Source organism: Toxotes jaculatrix, chromosome 11 (genome assembly GCF_017976425.1).
Source record: "Toxotes jaculatrix isolate fToxJac2 chromosome 11, fToxJac2.pri, whole genome shotgun sequence".
Lineage (NCBI taxonomy): Eukaryota > Metazoa > Chordata > Actinopteri > Toxotidae > Toxotes > Toxotes jaculatrix.
Window position 1 is genome coordinate 12,134,746 of NC_054404.1, and position 21,555 is coordinate 12,156,300.

The 21,555-nt window shown below is 40.9% G+C and overlaps 1 protein-coding gene across 6 annotated transcripts in view; it reads right to left on the reverse strand.

Moving 5' to 3' along the window:
* march8 (membrane-associated ring finger (C3HC4) 8) overlaps positions 1-21,555 on the reverse strand; it is a 78,451-nt gene that overhangs the window by 16,453 nt on the left and 40,443 nt on the right. For 5 of the 6 annotated variants that reach the window (XM_041050473.1, XM_041050469.1, XM_041050470.1 and 2 more), the window contains exons 3-4: positions 10,100-10,150; positions 409-488 (exon numbers count right to left, since the gene is read on the reverse strand). In XM_041050473.1, the coding sequence (XP_040906407.1) occupies positions 409-488; positions 10,100-10,150 (131 nt within the window). Of the gene's footprint in view, positions 1-408; positions 489-10,099; positions 10,151-20,758; positions 21,149-21,555 lie in introns of those variants that run through there. The other variant, XM_041050472.1, reaches the window with a different exon arrangement.

Here is a 21,555-nt window from a genome sequence, read left to right on the forward strand (position 1 = left end):
AACATGTGATAGACGACAGTGGTGAAGGACGGCAGGAGCAGGAACGGGAAAGGGCAAAAAAGAGAAATGGAAAAGACATCATGCATTTGAAAACAAAGGAATTTGAAAATAAAGGAGATAAAAGGTTTTGGGGGCTCTGCCTGAAAATACCAAACACTGGATGACCCATTTTACAAATCCATTTTACAGCAGGTTACACGCAACCAGGGCTACTCCACCACACGGTGACAGTATGTTGCTCGAGGGTAAAAGGTAAGCCAACATCACCCACTGATAAAGTTCTTCACCAATAATGGACTGATAAATAGATAAAATTTATTGTCCTCAAGTTTTCGTGTCACTGCAATATAACTGAGATAATTCACCGCAGTGAGAGAAAGAGTGAAATGAGGTTAAAGTGGTTTGTACCTGCAGATGTCTTGGCTGGAGGGGGAAACTGACGTCCTCGAGAAACTGCATGGAGCATTGACGGAAGTCGGGCTCCCTGCCTGAGGAACAAAACAAACGCACAAAGAAAGGCAGTTTAACATAGACAAAACAATAATGAGACATTTAGGTGAAACCCTGAAGTGAAATAACTACTCTACTGTTCAGCAAACAGGATTAAATCATTATATTGTTGTCAGGAAAGGTCCTGTGTGGTGAGAATTATCAGCCTGTCAGCGCCTGAATCTGATCTTTACAGGAGGAGTGAAAACGTGTCACACACTGATGCACAGGATGATAAAAAGGAATAACACAATACTGGCAGTTAATCTATTAGATTAAAGTAGTGCCAGGCAAAATCGGTCTCAGTGCGTCACGGAGCAGGCAGAACACCAGGTTCACAGACTGTGAGACAGAGGGAGAGTTATGAAGAACGAGGCGCTGAGAGAGGCACAGCTGGAGGACACGGGGCTGTAGACTTATTCAGCCTCCACAGAGAATTTTTAAACAGATGTACCGGCAGGTACAAGGCTATTACAAGAAAAATACCTTCAGCATTGTCGCTTTCACCAATATTTATATCACACAAACAGTATGGTGAGGATTACTTAAAATGGTCTTGGATTTTAAAGGGAACTTCTGATTTATTATCACTTAGGTTTTATTCACAATGTTTTGGCCATCTTTTCTTTTTTACTCTCCATATTTACTGCTGAGATCTGGGAACACAACAATATTGTTACCACAAGGTCTGATGAGGCAAGAAACATGAGCTGTCATACAATCAAACAGGGTGTAAATAAGTCAACAGTCTAGAAAATAACCAAAAGCAAGCACACATGAAATGTCAGTGATAAAACTGTCAATGCACAGTGTAGCTGGAACTGTTCGTGCATTATTCTAAGACGGTGCAAGTCTTGAAGTCAAAGCACTTTAGCACTCTAAATTTGTTAGTTTCAAGGTGTTATATGTTTGGAGGGGTTCATTAACAAGTAAAATAAGAAACAAACTGCATAGCTCCTTCTTTAATTAGCTGAATCAATTTTATTAGTGTTAATATTGGATTTTAATTGGATAAAACTGCCAGCAACGGTGTCTTTGCAGCCTGTCTTCCCTCTGGTTTTTTGTCATTTGTGTAGTTGCTTTTAATGAGTGGGAGATGTTGTTGCTGTCATGGAAATCTCCAACTAAGACGGAGGCTGACCTAAATGTTTTTTTTTCTTTCCCACTCAGCCTAAAACTGATTGTGATGATGTCTGACTACTTGTTTTTCTTGCCCTGCCTGACGTTCTTTTTAGTAATATTGCCCATTTACAGATTTCAGCAGTTAACATAGTGCATACACTGGCATCATCGCCCATGGGAATGATGGCCAAAAATACAAAAACTAGACCGTAGTTGCAACAAACGATAATTATCCTTTAAGGGAATAGTTCAACCTTTGGGAAGATTTGGGAAAGGCTACAGCCAGCAGCTGCTTAACGTATGTGTAAGGCTATTTCTTGGAAAGACACAGTGACAACAAGACTCTATTATGTTTTTAACCTCTGTAGCTGTTTCCTTCTGCTTCCAGTATTTATGCTAAGTTGATCAATGGCCATTAATCATTATCTGGTTCTAGTTTCATATTTAGCATAAAGACATGAAAGTGGTGTCAATCTTCTCACCTAACTTCCAAGAAGAACGTGAATAAGCGTATTTCCTAAATATCAACACTGCGTCCTGGTTCTCTTACATAGTTATAGCTAAAGACTGGCCAGAGAATATAAATAATGGGATCAGATAGTGTTTGGGTTGCTAACGTAAAGACACTGGGGGCCTGGCAATTTCAACAAGAAACTAATTACCTATTGATTTCACTTCTAACTAAAGGGAAATTTATAGCTCATGGCCTGACACCAGTCAATAGAAAATTCAATGTCCAGCTTTGCCCTTCAGCCTGTTTTTCATGTCTTTACATGAACAGCACAGCTTCTCTTTAACTACCTTTTTTCAGACACACTGTGTTTTGTATTGCTCCTATTTAATACTTTTTATTTAATTTCTCGAAAATATATTTCATTTCATTTTCTTATTCTAATAGTTCACACTCAAGGGTGCTGTTTGAGGTTCTTGCCAGAGTCTGGACTAGAGGCTAACGTGAAATGAACAGACAACTGGATGAGAGATGAAAAGATCACATCAAAGCAACAATACTTTATTATTTTTGCAACTAGCACTACTGTACATTTAACTACGTAGGTGTAACATGCTGCCTCAGTGCCACACTTACACAACAATAATTAAAAACAAGAAACTGATGACATATGCTCAGCTGAAATCTGAATATAGAGAGATAAAAAAAAAAGATCATGATTGCACTGATGACACTGGATGGTATCTTTATTACTTATTTTATTCCAGCTGTGTAAATATAATGTTCCTGTGCCATCTTGCTCTCTGTTAATCATTCATGTTTCCATCTGGTGCGAGTTTGCCAATAAATAACCAACTCTGTCTCTGGGCAGAGTCAAACAACGGGGTGATGATAACACAGTAATGATTAACTTCCTAACTGCCTGTATGACTCTTCAGATTTCTATTAAACTGCACTCATAACTGCCCTCTCTTGTGACGAGGACCTTTGATGAGCAAATGAGTGCCTGTGTTTAATGGATAACCAGAGCACAGCAAAAGGTGCTATTTCAACAACTGCTGATAGATTGTGTTAGGTGGCTTCGATATTTGTCGCCTTCTACTTTAGAGACTGTAAACTGTGTAAAGAAGCATATTTTGAGGTGCTAATTAGATATAATCCAGCCTGTCACTGTAATGAACACCTGTTTATTGTTCTTGCTGAAACTGTCTCCCAGTTTATTATTGCAGCTACTTGTTTAATGTCTCTTCTTGAGCACTCCCACCCTCCACACACATCCGTTTCCATTTGTTATACCTTCTCTCGTTCCTCCAACACCTCTTTTCACACATCTGCTATTACCACAGCCTTCTTTTGCCATCTCTGCCTGGAGAGACATACAGCTCTTATTTTCTAGCCACTGGGACCTTTCAAAGAATAACCTTTAAAATCTAACAGGAACAATAATGACTGGCTCCCAGGGAGAAGCTTCTAACAAGCCTGGACACATTGCTGAACAGACAATGTGAATGGGCCAGATGTTGACAAGATGCTAACAGCAAAAGCAACACGGAAAATAAACATCAAAGTTTATTCTTAACCTTGAAAACAGGACGAAGCAATCAAAGCAATCCCATCAATTCTCATCAAATCATTTTCAAATCACACTGTGACCTGATTTTTTTTCATAGTTTGTAATTTTAAAAAATCTATATATATAATAAAATGATCCAAACCCACGGCCCACTTACTAGCATTCATCCATATCACATGGTCTTTATCAGAGCAGTGGGTCTGCTCAGCTGTGATGGAGGTGGAACTGTTGACATGAATGAGGTGGACTATGTGATACAGTTGATTGTTCCAACAAAAGCTTGTGAGAGAGCCCTCGAGTTAGGACTGTTTTGTCGAATTACTGTTTCCAAAATCAAAAACGTACTTTAAAGGAACAGTTTGACATTTTGGGAAAAAGGATTTTTCACTTTCTTGCCGTGGGTTAAATGAGAAGATCAATACCACTCTCTGTCTCTGATTCTTACACTGATTCACTTGAGACTAAGAATACATCGGTCTGTAGCCTTGGTGCAGGTTAACCACAAAGCTAAGGTGTGTTATTGCTGAGATACTTTCTAAAGAATTATTCAACAGCCCTGTGCAAACGTACGATAAATTCAATTTTTAATTCGGTAGTACTTTTATTATTCTGTTAAAGTTGCAGTTTATTTTTTGCATGTTTCCCGAGTTGATTCATTTTAATTTTGATTTTAAGCTTCCCTCAACTCTCACAAGGTCATACTGTTAATCAAAAGTAGGGACTGCTGATATGCATCTTATTTCCCAGTAATATAAAGTAAGTGACAGGTCAATGATATAACCCAGCGAAAACCCAATGACTTGTTGTGCTGATAATGTTTATCTCCTGATTACTGCAGTTCCAATCACACTACATTTAAGCAGCAAGCATTTCAGTGCAACTGCCTCATGGTGAAAGGAAACTATCACTAGCTGTAAGAGACTTTACTTGTTTCAAATCTAAAGAGACTGAAAGAGTAGATTGCAGGGTTTTTTTTTGCCGGTTCACAGACCCACTGTTAAGGTGGCCTACTGGGATTTGTCCCGGTCTGACCGATGGCCAGTCCGACTATGGCACAAGGGAAGGAGAGGGAGTAGGAAGGACCACAGAGTGCATTGCCTTGTTTCCTACGATTGGGGTGGACACTAAAAGCTTACTGATAATATGCTGCCTTTTTTTGGCGTATGTATTGGACAGTTGGCCATTTCTTACACACCACACCTTTCATCTCTTCTTCTGACACCAAGCAAGTGCAGAAAACCCACTGTCCGCTAAGATGCCATTTTTCAGGAGCTACTTGTAGAAAAAGTCAAACACTAAAATGTTCTTTTTTATTGAGAAACTACAAGCACATTAGAGCTGGGGTGATTTTGTAGCAGCAGCTTGCGCAGAAGGCTGAAGGAAAGCTGGTTGATTTGACAGGCCAATCATTTCTCTGGCACTTGAGACTTATCTTAAATCACGCCAATCTAGCTGCCTCAATGGGATCTCATGCGAGCTGGCAGAAACCAGCAATCAGTGGACAGGCTTTGGAGAAGAGAACTGACCATAATTTAAACATAATTTTACTATTACTAAACTATTACTAAACCTCCATGTACAACAATTCTTCTGTGGTTTTGTTCTTTATAGAGACATTCAACATTTGTAGAAACTGTCCCCTATTCTCACAAGGAAGCTGCTGATTACAGGGAAACAGATGGTTATCAGAGATGCACAGGGAAGATTACAGACAATATTGTAAACACTTCAGAGAGAAAGGACCTTTACTGTGAAGTGATTAATGCCACGTTCATATCATATGAGATGCCTGGTAGAGATGGGTCACATGACAACAGGGTGGCTGTGCGATTACACATTTGATCATGTAGGGGTTAAAAATACTGTAATGTAATCCAGGTTTGTTTGGTTGTCAGGCACCTCCACATTATTAAGCAAAAGTCAGATATTTCTCTTTTTTCCTGATATTTTCTGTTTTCAGAAAAGTCTCCCTGTCAATGTCGACACTTCACAATTCAGAAACTGAATAACTGATGTCTGTTCAGTGTCTAGTGTCCCTCTGGAAGATTTCATATGAAAGGTGCTTGCCGGAATTCTTTAATAGCTGTACAGCTGACACAGTTAATTGATAAATCAATTAGCAGATCAACAGAAAACAAATAAGCAACAATTTTAATAATTAACTTATCCTTTAAGTAATTTTTTAAGCAATCCTTCGAGCAAAAAGGCTGAACATTTTCTTGTTGCAGCTTCTCCAATGTGAGGACTTGGTTGTTGGTCAGACTGAACAAGTAATCTGAAGTTACCATCTTGAGGTCCGAGAAACTACAAAGGGTACAGGTATTTCACTATTCTCTGACATTATTTAGAAAAACAAATATTCTATTGACTGAAGAATGATCTGCAGATTAATCAATCATAAATAATCATCATAGTCGCAGCACTAAATAGCAAGAACCTAGTATGGCCCACCGTTGTAGCAGTGGTTATGTGATCAGGCTCAGTGTTTATATTACTTCTAGCACTCCCTCCGCAGGTGTCATTTTACAAATCGGCAGAAAAATAAGCAATAACGGCACTTCCCACCAAAAGCATTTTGTAATGAAACCATTTAAGTCTGTTTTTTTCCAAGGACTGGAGCCAGCTTCAGGAGAAGAAAATGAGCAGTGCTGCCAGGTTGAGCAATTCAAGTATGATGTGTTCCAAGAAATTAACAATTAACTTCACTTTCTTCAGAATAGTCGTTTGGCTCAGCACCTGCTTTTAACATCAGTGGCCTGCCGAGCTGAACAGACCAGCAGAACTGGTCCTGCAGAGATCTGGAGGACAGACTAGGGTTGCGCTCTGTAGCAATGAAGACTGAAACACTGAAAACTGCAGCAGCTTGAATTTTAGAGCACCACCAGATGTTTGGCTGACTATCAGCAGCAGCCCACTGAGCGGTAGGTCGCTGCTTTTTGTCTTTATGAGGACTGTAATACTTTAATTCCTTCCCAAACAGTGTAGGAAGCATCGCACAGCTCCCTGGCACTGTGCTAAATAGAGAAACGGCTACAGCTAAGCCTCCTGACCTCACTGAGTGGAAACTCGACTCACGCCAAATCAACGGGCAATCCTCGGCCCACACTCTGCGCTCAGATAAACCTTTCACAGCCACTTCTGTGTGTGCAACACTGACCATCTTCTTTCATTTAACGCAAAAATGCTGATTACTTGCCCTCCACTCCACCTCCCTTTCACAATTCTCCAGAGAATTTCTTTCTTAACAACTCCATAAAAGACACTTTCTGTATAAATGAATCAATGAACAGGCAAATATAGAGTAGAGGAGCGATAACGAGTATTTGGTTTTGGATACATGTATACGTTTCTATCTAATCCCACATGGTGACAAGCTCACTGATGGAGGCAAAATCGTCTTTATGAAAACAATCTACCCCCTGGCTAAATGCTGCAGCTTGTGTTCTTGTTATTATATAAATCTCTCTCTTTCATGACAGGTATGTGTCTCATGACAGGTACTCCACTGGGAGTGTCACAAATAACTGGATACCTAGAAAGTAGACGCTTTTCTGAACAGCCACCAAACAGCATTTGGTGGCTGTGACAACAGGACGCTAGAAAGCAAAAAGGACCACAAGTATCCCGCCAGGTTATCAGTATAAAACTAGAGCAGGTGCTTTGACAGAATGAACAAATTCTTTGGGTGTTTTCAGCTTTCACATACACATTATCCAGACTGTATTGCCCTGCCAAGCTGGAGATGTTATGAAATATTCCTGTCAGGCTGGTGCTGTGCTTATTTATGTAGAGAGATATCTTTTAAATAGGTCAACAATCTGATACGAACACATTCCTTTTTGATTTGATCTGACACGAACCGATGTGATTCAGCTTCAATCTGTGCTATGTGAAGCAATGTAGGTTTTGTTTTGGTGTCCTTGTTCTGAGTGTGGTCGGAGCTCATGTGGAAATGAATGAAAACAATCAAGTCAAAATCAGCCATTAAAAATGTCATGAGCAGCTGGTACAGACAAGACGTGCAAATTAAGTGAAGATCTTATCAGCTGTATGTTTTACTGTGATCCAAAAAGGTTCTTCTTTCATTTTATCCTTTGCAACATAAATGAACCTGACCTACATTTTTTATTCTTTCAGAAGAAAAGAGTATTTGAATCACTGCTAAAAGAAAAAAAAAAAAAAAAAAAAAAACCTTCCATCTCATCCTGCCAATACTGCAGAGAGTAGGAAAACTTACAAATGCACCTCATACATGCATAAATTCATCTTCAGTAGTCTCACAGATCATATTCTGTTTCAAGCAGCTTCCAGGGAAAGTGGTTTCAGGAAGATGGGGTGTTACTGAAAATATATTACACCTCTACCCTAATCCAGTGTTAAAGCTTGCTGTTTTCAGTTTGAGTCTCAGACAATCCGTGCAGAGTTTGCAGAGGACTTTTTGTACTATTTTCTCACTCAGTCCAAACTGGTCCAGTGATTCAAACCTCTCTTTAACCACTGAGACTCCCAGCAGACTTGTCCGTCAAGAGAACAATTAATACAGATTTAAAACCTGCCACTCACAGGCATTTCCCTTTAGGAAGGTGCAGGAAACACCAGCTGGCAGGCACACTGCTGATTATTAATTAAAACTGTCAAACTTAAGAGCCTTGTTCATACTTTATGTCTATCACTCCATTACACACTCATTTGTCAGAGGAATGGCGGAGGACATTCAATGACAATGAATGGTGACCAGAAAACCGCTAACTAAGGAATATCCACCCCTTGATTTACAGATCAGATACCTAGAAATTAGGTCTCTTTGCCATCTGCTGTGTGTCTATTTGTGTGTAGAAAGCAAATATAAATTCAGACATGACTCACATATTTATATATTCTGCCTTACTGTTCAAGCTAGATTGAATTTCCCCTTCTACTGCAGATGTCCTGAGCCAATGTGTAAGATTGATTTTAATTGATCTGTTTCAGCTATTTTAAGCCCCATCAAACTATCACACCAAAATACCCTGCTCTCTCCTCAGATACTAGACTTGCAGAAAGTTAGTTGAGAAGATCAATACCACTCTCTCTGTATGGTAAATATGAAGCAACCACTGGCAGCTGGTTAAATTAGTTAGGCATAAAGCTAAACTGAGTTAACCGGATGCTGGCACAGCAACCAATGGCCATTGACCTTGAGGTGATGACTGTCAGAAATAAATTTACCACACATGTGGACAGCCACATGAGCACACTTTTTGGTAAGTGTACTTTAAAGTTATTGCTCAGCCTGACTGTTGTAAAACATTTTGCTGCTGTACTTTCTAGTTCAGTTTTTACAGACTTTGTACTCACAGCACTGTTGTGCTCACAAAATACTTTTACAATGACGTGGAGGACTGTATTGGACCTTTTGGGTATGCTCACTTTTGGTTTCATTATCAAATGAGTGGTGAGGACACATGGGTTATTGTGCTGTTTGGATCTTTCAAATTTAACTGATGAGCAACCGTTAACATGTCTAAAACTATAAAGTACAGATTTTCTATATTAAATATCATATTAAATAATCAGTACAATATATGAAATATCTCAGGCCATGATCAGGTGCAAAAAAATTCAAACATCCTGAGGATAATAATGTTTATAGTCAACATATGAAAGCCATTATTTTTAGTTTTAGTTTAAATAACAATGTGAAATGTGAATTCAATTCTGTAAATCAATGCCGATCAATGATTGATCAATCAGTTTGTTTTTAAAAGTGGTCAGTGTTTGTTTTACTAAACCATGCAGTATACACCTTTCCAGTCTGGGCCTGGCACAGTGTCTTAAACAGTGTTTATGTTCAACCATAAATGTAACCCTGAAAATGAGTGTTGGTCTATTTGTCACTCAGGTGCAGTAATTCCCATCTTGCTCACGTTTAAAGAGCGTCTGGCTCGTGGATCCAACGTTATTGTTGGAACGGCCCCTTGGTGATGAAGTGACCCTGACATCTATTAGCAAGTAAAGGGTTTATCCTCTAAGAGGCTCAGGAGAACAAGGATTGAAACCCTGAAGCCTGAGTCAATGCAGGCTGTAGCTCTGCCTGAGGGAGTGAAGGAGAGGACAGGGAGGAAAGGAGGGAGAAAATGGAGAAAGACAGGAGTCACAGAGAGCAGTGCTTTGTACGGTCTGTCTGACAGTGAGCCAGAACTAAGCTGAGGAGCTGAGCTGTAAAGACAAGTCAGTTCTCTGGAGGTCGATGAGAGGGGGAGTTCTGATTGGGACGATGTGATGCGAGAGGGGCAGGTTATCTATCAGCTGCTCTCACTCCACTGCATGCCTATCTGTTCTGTCAATCTCAGCCTCCCTCCACAGCTCACCTACGACACTGACACCTTCCTGCCTTTATTCTCTCTGTTCTCTCTCTCTCTCTCTCTGTGTATGCCATTTATCTTTCATTCAAATTTTTTTCCATTTGTGTGTGCTTTGCTCACCTTTGATATATTGCTGGACCTGCTTGCAGAATGACCCAGAGGCTTTTCATTCTGTAAAAGAGGAAACAAAAGACAGCTGTAGTGAATGAAAATATGAACACATTCAGACACAGGAGAGAAATGCTGTAAATAGGCACATGCATCCTGCACACCAAGAGCAGGCATATGTCTATTCAATTACTGTCTGAATCACATTTTATTTGTAATGAATGGTGCTGTACAATGACTAGCTGTTTGACATAAACACATAATTCACATTTGACCAACTGAGAGAGAGCAGACATTTACAGTAAGTGGTAACAGGACAAAGAGTCTACAGCCATGTGCAGAATCCATCACTTGGATCTTTCAACAGAGTCAGTAGGGTTCATCCTCTGGGTACCATGAATGTCTGCACCAAATTTCACATCAATCCAAACTGACAACAACTGACACTTCCATCCCTAGTAGCTTGGCAAGCAGATGTAAATAAAAATTCAAAACTTTTTATGTCATAAATATTTCGATACAAATGAAGAAATCTTGGAATAAACTATAGCAGGAATAGGTAGGACTAATTCATGGTTCATCTCTGTCAGTCTGTAATGAGCACAGCAAAGCTACGTTTTCTCAGCAGCTCAGGGACCAGTCAGTCTGAGCTGTTTGGCATCTTAAGTTGGTAAATCAAGTTCTTCTGGCGCTAGACGAAAGGAGGACAAGCTTATTACATAACTCATCCGTCCAAACTCCAAATCAAATGGTGTCACAATGTTTGTATCATTACCCAAGAACTGAAACAGGGCAACACTTCCAGCACTCAGCACAGTCGAGTTTTGTTTTGAGGCTCTAATGATCCACGATTCCCTCTTAGTGTTCTCGGCTTGCATCAGAAACTCAAACAGTCACTGGCGTGTTCTGCTGCATTCAGTGCTGGTATTAAAGCCTTATGTGGTTCCTTAATGAGTAATCAATCATAGTTACATAATGCTGAGTTCACACCGGGTCTGACAGGGCTGTGGTGCTTTGGACACAAACAAATCTTTGCAAAGGGAAATCAGCTCTGTGGGGAGTGTTTTGACTGTATATACATGAAAGCATGGACAGATTAAATGGTTACGGGGAACAAATTCACTGCTGGGGCATCTATTGACCCCCACCTCCTCCTGTGCACAAGAGACCACACGTTGCAGCTTTATTGTATTTCCAGAGATGCAGAAACCAGTACTCCTATGCTGTCATGTCATTTCAGTTTTATTTTTTTAAGTGAAAGAAATCTGGCACAGGAGAAAGGACTTTTCAAGCAGTTTTTTTTAAAAATAAAATTCATCGACTTGTTTCAAGTACATTTTCTTAAGTAAATTAAAAAATTTCTCAGATCCAGTGCAGAGACCTGCTTTATTCTTTCGTGTCTCTAGAAACAAGAACAGTTTGCTAGCAGTTCTTTGTTTAAGTTTAGTTTAAGTTTAGTTTAAGTTTAAGTTTAAGTTTACACTTAAACTTAAACTTAAAAATGCTAACATCAGCGTGCTAACACACTCACAATGACAATGTTAACATTCTAATGTTTAGCAGGTATAATGTTTAGCATGTTCACCATTCAAGTTCAACCAAACACAAACTGGCTGGGGCTGAAGGGATGGGATGCCATTAGCTGTACTAGTATCAAAAACCAAACCAGTATTGGACAAATTAAAACTGTGACCTGATGATGGCACTGTGTTAAAGTTAATGGCAAACCAAAGGGATTACAATTCATCCTGAGTGGGAACGTCAATATCTACACCAAAATTTTCTGACAATCCCTCCAGTAGCTGTTGAGATATTTCTGTAGCTGGAAATTAGAAAAGCCTCAACCCTGAGAACTTGATGTTTTTAAGAAGCAGCAACAGCTTAAGTGCCATCCCAGGAAGTACATCAACCTTGCCACCAGACACAAGCAAAGTCCACAACACGCACACACACATATGATACCACAAAGAGACTACACGACAAGCCACCAATTCGTAATTACTTCAGCACTTCACTTGTGTCCTAGCTGTGACTAGTTGCCATGGTGACAGAGGACTACGATGTATACCAAGCCTCTCCATCATTCTCTGCTTCTCCCTACTTCGTTCCATCTTCAGCCTTATTTTCCTCACATCTCACTATAAGCATGAGTAGATAAGAACACAAGATACACGACCTGGACTGTGGTCCCAGCCCTGCTGATAAGATGATATGGTTGGATACGGTTCCTAAGAACCAACTTTATAAAGATAGTTTTTAGTGGCATTATAAGGCAAACACGCCTGCATTTGCATTCAAACATGCACAAATTCTTGTCCGTCAAACTTCTGTTACACCCTCTTGGTTTCATTGGGAGCGAAGGGCCATGAATTTGTGGTCAGTGCAGAGAGCGTAATAAACACATATCAGACATCTCTTACGTGTCACCTCTGATTCTCCAACAGTCGACAGGTCACAGAGCAATTGCAATAGTTTCCATTTTCTGATGATCAGAAGTGCTGACATTTTATCAGAGAAAAACAAAATTCGGAATAAATATCTATCTGCAATTTCCTGCCACTTAGATTAACTAAAATGTCAGCTGCGATGTCAGAGAGGATGAAAAGTCAGTTTCTACAGGAGATGACAGCCAGAGATAACAGGCGCAGCAAAAGAAAAGAACAAACTGATGATCCTTGCCCTTAATCCTTCCTTCTTGGCCAAAAATGGAGTAACAAGCGGATATGCCCACACTGAGGGTTTCTGGTAAATAACAAGGCCGCAAATGGGCCGATGACTTTTACAGGCAGCAGTGATTCAAGCAGAAAGGCTCATGACAGATGACAAGATGAAAAGGGAAATAGATCAAACATCATTTCCATACCCATGTCCTCTCTTTCTCCGTAACCCAATTTCTCTAAAAATCCTCTCTCCTAAACTGTCCTACAGTACAAGGTCTGGGAGTCACCTTCACTGCCACCATCACTGTAGACTATTGAGGGCCTTATTCTCTGGGCTCATGCATAATTCTGATAAAGAAGGGCTCAGGTTTCACAGTCTGCTGTGTCTGTCTTCCTCCTCCTCTTCAGAGGGTCTGTTAGCAGCGCCAGCCTTTGATAACACAACTTTCAGACTGGACTCTGAAGACTCGAGCTTGTAAAAAAAAAAAAAGAAAAAAAAAAAAAAAGAAGAAGAAGCTTAAGAGAGTATGACATAGGGGAAGAGGTCGTATTCGGAAGGATCGCTGCGTCCTTCTGAGCTCTGTTCTTGGCCCACGGGGAGGAGGACTCAGCTCGCTTTTATGCAAAAGATAAAACCTTTGTGAATTTAACCCTGCCTCTTTGAAATGTGTATATTCTTCTGAAAGTTTCCATCCTCAACGCAGCCTTTTCAATATTTCAGTTGAATCCATCATCTGTGCCATCTTTGATGAAGATGTCACAGATTGGACAGCAGACTCTATGAGAGGACGTACAGGCCACAGCTGAAACATTTCAGTCAATTTTAATCAACTGAGATAATCAACTGGCAACATTTCATTTATAATCAATTAACTGATTATAAATTAACAAAATATTTTTGGTTCCAGCTTCTTATATGGAAAGATCTGTTGCTTTTCTCTGTTTAATATTGCTGTAAATTAAATAACTGTTGGTTTTGGACTGTGGGTCAGAGAAAGAAAAAAAAAGACATTTGAAAATGTCACCTAAGGCTCTTAGAAACTGTGATTTCATGAAAAATACACCAGGGACAAAAAATAAAGTCTGAATAAAGTCAGAAAAATACATAAACCAGCTGAAGGTAAATGCCCCTTATTTTGTTTACAAATTCTACATTAGTGAAGTGAATCTTGTTACCAGATGCTTCCTGCTGGTTTCTGCACCATTTCACACCAGCGTCATGCCAGAGGAAGAGCATGATGTTAAGTTTGTGTTTAAAGTCAACAGCTTCTCAAAATACAAACCTGAGACTTTCCGTCAGAGAGGCTGCTTCCATCTGCACTTGCCCATATCAACAACAGTCTCTGTCCCAGCACAGACATGAAATGGGATTTCACAGGATAGGTCAGGGTCACAAATGAGAGCCGCTTGTCAAGCTTGTAACCGTTTGCCTCGTCTATTTTATTTGTCATGAGAAATTGAGACAGTTTTCAAAGTACACAGAAAGGTCTGGGACCTGGCCAAAAATGAATCTAGCTTTTAAGAATTCTTATTTGTATTATTGGTCTCTTAGGAATTATATATGCATGTATACTAAGATGTTTTTTGCTTACTCTGGAAATGTGAAATTTTTCTATTTTCCAAAAATCCTAACTTATCTTGACTTATGTTCTCTTACAGAGAATCCTTCAGAGAACTTGCCTGGACCTGCTGCATCTGCTCTTCAGTGACAGTGATAGTGAAACTCGTACAAACAGTAACCGCACAAGAGTTTGTTTTTTCCAGCTGTGTATAAACAACACTAGTGCTCCTCAGTGACAATAACTTATTTAGCTGCAGTGCATTATGGTCTATTATGGCTTCCATCAGTGGAAAAATCGACCATCAGACCTCATGAATGCCAGCAACATGAAGAAGCCAACATTTCTGTTGCCTGGAAGAGGAATCACTTAAAAATTGCATCATAAATATAAACAAGAAACACTACAGGATGCTTCAAGCCTGGAAAAAACAAAGCATGAACCTTCTTCAAGTCCCTGTCATGACATAATTAACACCTTCAGCCTCCTCTGACTCAGACTAAATCACCCAGCTCCACAATCAGTGATGCAGTAATAACAAACATCCTGTTTCTAGAGGTTAATGGAATCATACAGAATAAGAAAACAGCTCTTGGACCGACAATTGGTGAGATATATGATAGCAACTTCAGTTATGATGCCGGAAGGAAGAGAAGGGCCAGGAAAAATTTATTCTGGGTGATAAAGACCATTTTAACATACACCTTGAGAAAATGGCCTCGAGCCAACACAAACTATGTTCAACAATGGCACCTATGTACAGTAAATGCAAAATATACACCTCTACTGAGCACTTAGACATATTGAGGGAGATAGGATAGCCCATTTCAGAGATTTTTTTCCTAACAATAAGAAGCTGTGAGTTTGCTATGAGTCCCAAACACGACTTGTTTATGCTGTAGTTCCTCTGTTGAAAAAGGGCTAAATAATATACTTCATCTTCTCCTGCTACAAATTGCTGACATCATAACAAGACAAGGAGGGAGCAACCAGGAGATTGTAGGAAAAAGACAGAGGAAGACCCATAAAGCAAGAGACGGAGAAGCCAAATGAATGATAGCTATCAGACAGTGGTAATGAGGTGACTGTCGAAGGAATTAAATTAGTGAAATGAATGGACAGAGGTTTGTGTGCTTGTGTGTGCGCGAGAGGGGGTTATTGGAAATGACTTTTCACATCTCTCCTTTCCTCTCTTGTTCTTTCCCTGTAAATTCATTACATTAAAGTGACCTCTGCAAGCTGCTGAACTCTTCCAACCATGAGAAGAGGTTTAATTTCCTAATCATTGCTGTCCAATGTCCAGCTGCTTCCATACATCTCCGTCCTTTAGAGCTTAAACAAACACAATGGCTGGTTGTTGTATTCATCCCTTCCTTAAGCACAGTATGCTAGAGTATTACCACCCACTGCTCGACCCTCTGAATGCAAGCACAGCATTCATGGACTTCTAGTAGTATAAAAACAATTGAATGATTATATACTTGTATCATCTGTATGTACTGATAGATTTTACTCTTATCTTTATCTCCTGTTATAAAAATTATCATGGGACAATGCAGGGCAGAGTCTAATCTGTTCAGAACGCAACTGAAACCTTAAGGTACTTTCTACATTCAGATCAGAGCGGCAGTCCAAGAGTTTAATACGTTCTTAAAAGAATTAATCTTGTCATTCTTCTTGTCATCATCTTAAGGGTTTTATTATCAAAAACTGTCCATTGTTTTAAACAAGCAAAACACCCCTAAGAGGGTGAGTGGGAGTTCAAGGTGTAAAAACACATAAAAACACTAAAATCTGAAAATGAAAAGAAAAAAATATACACAACATTGAGAGCATATGGAAGAATGAAGGGCTCCAAACATCATAGTGTTGTTAAAGCCTCTGCACACCCACACACGTGACTTATTTTGGATGATTAGGGCTCTTCTCAGGAGAATGTGGGAGGAATGTGCACACCATCTCCTCACTCTCCTTTTAGCTTTGTTGCACCTGCCAGGGTGGGACCAATCCCACCTTTGTTATGCTTATTCGTGCATGGATTCTGGAGAGCTCATGTAATGCTCAGCATTAGCTCTGCACGCCTTCAACCTGGGCAGAGGTCTAATCACCCACAGGACAAATGAAACCCCCTGTGCAGGTGTTCAGAGCCTTTAGGTAATTTGTATGGGGGGAGAACTGGAAAGTTGCTTTTCTACGATCATTTGTTGGAAACTGATAAACCTAACGAACTTTTTGGAAAATCCCCTGATGAAGGATGTGTGGTCTCTGAAACTGTGAAGCAGATAAAGGCAGAGTCAACACGGTGTCAGCTCTCACCTGGCACAAAACCGTTAAACGGCTTCACATTGCACGTCAGATCTCACTTTCAGACTGCTTGCAGCATTTTATGTCACCTGGTGCCAGTAAAGCATATGCATGGATGCACACGGCACACACATTGATGCACCTTTAATGCAAGACTTCAATGTCACATGTTACTTGAGCACTATGATAAAAATGGAAATTAAAATGAGAGAGAGAGAGAGAGAGAGAGAGAGAGAGAGAGAGAGAGAGAGAGAGAGAGAGAGAGTGAGAGAGAGGGAGAGAGAGTGAGAGAGAGGGTATGACATGCAATGTTCCCCTGACCAGGAGCTGAATCATGGATGCGCTATTTGCCTAAACCAATACGTACACTATGGTGCCCACAACCATAACCACTTTGTTTTCAGAACATAAAGCCCCCCCTTTCCAAAACATAAAGCTAAAGATAAACAGACATTAAACCCACAGGTGAAGGAGTAAAGCTTGTGAATCTCCAGGTAAGACATGCACACAGGACAGCGTTTGTATCTGAATGGATTTTCCTGAAATAAATAGCATAAGTATGCCATGATATGCTTAAGGCTGATCCTCCTGCCAAGTACAGATCTAAAAATGAGCCTACTGTTGTTGTTTTTTTTGGGGGGGGGTTTGTCTTGTGTTTTATTTTTTTTCAAATGCACAAGTTGCTACAGACAAGCTGAGACAAGATTTGCTTCCCAGATATAGATAACTGAGATTCCTCTACATAGCCTCAAACAAATCAAGTGCCAGCAATGTCAAGCAGGCCGCTGTAAACACACTCAACTTGAAAAATACAGCTGGTATGCACAAACATGCACACACAGTGATATTTGAAACACAGAAAGATATCCGAGTAAACACTGTATTGGCTGACTCCCCTCTCCTCAGAGGTCACAGTCACACATCCGTGCAGCAAAAGCAGTATCAAACACTCCCAACAAAGAGTCCCATCAGGAGAGGAAGTTGGCCTTTATGTGGTTTCCTGCCCCTGTCAGCATCCAGTGGCCTCTTAAGGAGGAAATGCGGACTGACTCGGAGTGGGCAGCTGGGCAGGAGAACAGAAACAGATGAGAAATCTCAACTATGCACAGTAAGAACAATCAGTGGAGAGCTTGGCTGACCACAGACGTCTAGTCAGACCTGGGATAACTGTGCTTGAGGGGGAAAAAAAAAAAGATAGACAGTATGCGATACAGTAAGGTCATGCACTCAAAAAAAAAAAGAGGCCAAAAAAAAAAAACTGCAGTAAACCATCTATTTGAGATTCAAGTTTCCTACATAGCAGTTGAAAATTTGTGTGACATGGCAGTACATCATATTTGCGGGTTTATTTTTTCCTTTAAACAAGAGGCATAGGCTCAGCAAAACTTTAGCCCCACAGTGTCAGCCTGCAGCATCTGAGTGCATGTTTCTGTGTTTGTGTGCGTGTGTGTGTGTGCGTGTGTGTGCGTGTGCGTGTGTCTGTTTACGTCATAAAACCACATCAAACTGGGATAGGATGCAAAGTGAGACTGCAGGAAAAGCAGCAAACACCCACAGACTCTGTGGCTGTGCTCGTCTACAAGGTTTTACGTGACTCTGCCTGTGAACAAGCATGTCTGTCAGGATATGGTTTCCCCTCATCTTCCTCCTCCTCCTCCTCTTGCTGTCCGTCTGTCCCTCATATCTCTTCATCATAGGCATAATTACATCAATATGTCAAAACAGGATATGGTAGGGGAGAGACAGTGACCATAGTCAGTGTAAGATCAGGTGGATGGTGATCTATTCTGGCTGTGTCTCTAATAAGGCTGTAGGGCAGTATTATAGATGCAGTGCCAGAGTCTAATCCTACACCAATCAGACCTACAGCAAGAAGCAGATCTGACAAAGAAAGTACCAGAGGTCACTCCTGGGGGACGGACGATAAAGGAAAAATGAAATATGACAGAGAATAAAAGCACTAGGTGATTGCTCTGTAAAGAGAGCGGGAGATCTAGAGATACGGTGAAATATTTTTGCAACTGTGCAGCAAAGCCAAATTTCCTCATTAGCTGCACTTCGGGTTGTACTCTTCTGCACGACATTAGTCATTATTTATGACTTGTGTGAAAAAGTCAAGCTACAGATAATTAGTTCAGCGCAGTGCCTCCTAATTAGCTGTGTTATTAGTGTGTGAACCCTCTGTCCCCTTGTGATATAATCCTTCAATCACAGGATCACAGAAACAAAGATTTTTTTTCAGAAATCAAAAGTTTGCCTTAGGAAAGAGAAAAACTTGTGAAATACTGACCAATACTTGTATTAAAGGCGTCGTATAAAACAGAATTTCAGGAAAAACTTCAGTTAAGAAGGGACTCGCAGACTCCGAAAACAGCTTGCCGCTTCAGCCCACCAAATAGCTTCTTTATAGCTTTTCGAACCTAGCAGTCGCTTAGAGAAGCATTAGCTCTGGCACCATCTGGGAATATGAACACTCTTTCTGAAGTATAAGGAACATTTGAAACAAGTCTCTCTCTCTCTCTCTCTCTCTCTCTCTCTCTCTCTCTCTCTCTCTCTCTCTCTTTCTCTCCCTTTGGAAAGAAATAAAAACACACAGAATACTAACTGCATGAGTGCTCAGTTCTCAGCTCCATGGTCAGAGGTTTAAACAACAGGCCCTTACAGAGGGAAACAAGAAGCAGAGGGAGATAAGACAGTGCTGTGAGCGGAAGTGCTCTGTTGACAGGTTGCAAAATAACCAACTTATGAGTGCAGCCATCAACAGATGCCCTCTCCTGTCCAGGCTGTCTCATTCTGTCTCTCTTCCCTCTTCTTCCTCATTTCTCCCTCCCCAACAGGTTTTAAGCTCTGCCATGACATGTGACTACATTAATCTCCCCCTCCCTCCCTCCCTCCACCACCCCCAGCTGCAGATTTGACACAAAGCTCTGCGATTTGGTGCATCAGTCGATGATGTGATAAGCTAAGCTGTGGACCGAGAGGGGAAATATAGAAATATATATATTTATTTATATCAGGTCACTCTGCCACTGAGACCCTGTGTGTTTGTCTGGAGTTTCTGTGTGCATCTATTAGCAAACAATCACACTCCCCACAGAAGACCAGCAGCCTCTTTTTGCACTTTCACACCAAAAAGTACAATTAGAGAGCAAAGAGGAAACAGAAAAAACCTGACATGGCACAGCAGTGGGGTCAGTGAGTTCATGTGTACTTAATCTGACCAGATATGGCGTTTTACAGTCTTTTGTAGCTTACTAGTCTATAACCAAACAATGAGACATGCAACTATCCAGAACAGATGAAAAACAATGGTTAATTTAAAAAGGAAATAACTATGCATACTGAAGTACATTCAAGATAACAATGTTTATGGGAAGTTGAAGTTCATGTTCATTTACAGTATTTCTGTCCACCCCCACTCATTCTGAACAAAGGGCAGAGGCACAGGAGAAAGTGGGTCAACCTTTCACACTGAAGAGGTGGCAGATGCTCCTCTGAACCACACAAACAAATGTGCACGGCAATGTCACGCCAGGGCACATGCACTGAATGTAAAACTACATACAGGGTTCACAGTCCTTGACAGATAACATGAAAACAAATGCAGATAAAAAAAGATGAACAAAACAAATGTACCCAGACATATAAGCGCACACATAACCCCAGACATTACTCTGATGCTGCCAATTCTGCCTGACAGGATGTACAGACAAATGATTTCTGACTTTCTCTGTTCATTTCTCTCTCCATTTGCCCCCCCCCCCCCCCCCCCCCCCTTTCTCAGATTCACTCTCACACACACACCAACAGACAAAACCACACATTCCTGGCAAGTCTTTCATCTCTGGGCTACTGCAGCAGAAACGCTCTGCCATCACCACGGAGACAGAAGGCCTCACTATAACAACCACTGAATGGAAACTACGATGAGCCCCCCCTTTCCTTTTACTGTCATTGCCTTACATATGATCGGCTATGCATGCAGATGTTGTGTAAAGCTATTTTTTTTAACAGGATGTAGAGCTTACACCTGTGAGTGAAAGCTGCAGCTCAGAAAAATTTCACAACAACAACAACGTCGACATTAACAGCACCACCAACAACAACAGCAACACAGCAGCAACACCGTCAAGAACAAGAATCTGTACCTGAATCTTCATTTTCCAACAGGAGTTCATGTCTGGATCCTGAAGCCACCTCACCTCTCTTTCACACACACACACAATCACACACACATACACCCACACACACCCTCATGCAGACAATGGTTCCTCAGGGAGGTTACATGCCCCCTCTGTAAATCCTCGATGTGAGCTGAGACAGGGAGAGAGAAAGAGACTGAGAGAGAGAGAGAGAGAGCCAAGCCTCGGCAAATACGGAAGCAGAGCCAAGGTAGCCGTCACCGTGGCGACTGCAGCTACGGCAGCACAGCGCAGAAACAAAGACAGACAGGAAAAGATAGCGAGAGAGATGGCAGAGGGAGGGAGAACAAGCGACTGCCCTACATTTTCTTCACACACACACTCACACACATTCACACACTCACACATACAAACACAGAGGCAGAGCTGCTGCTGCTTGTCCAGGCTTGCTCTCCCTCTCAGCTGCGCACACACACACAAATACACACACAGAGTCAATCCGGTACTGTAATCCTATTGGCCGAGCTACCACTTCCTCCAGCTGATCTTGATGAGGGATGGGGGAGGGGCAAACTGCTGTTGAATCATTCATGAGATGGAGGTGGTGTCCTTTAAATAGCCTCCTTCTGCTCTGCACACTAAGCTTAACCTTAAAGTAACTCCTCCTAACCCTACTTAAGCCTGTCCAGCTACTACTACACACCACCACACACACACACGCACACACACAGACACACACACACATACACATACACACACATATACACAGCCCCCTCCCTCTGAATCTCTGACTGTTTTAGGAC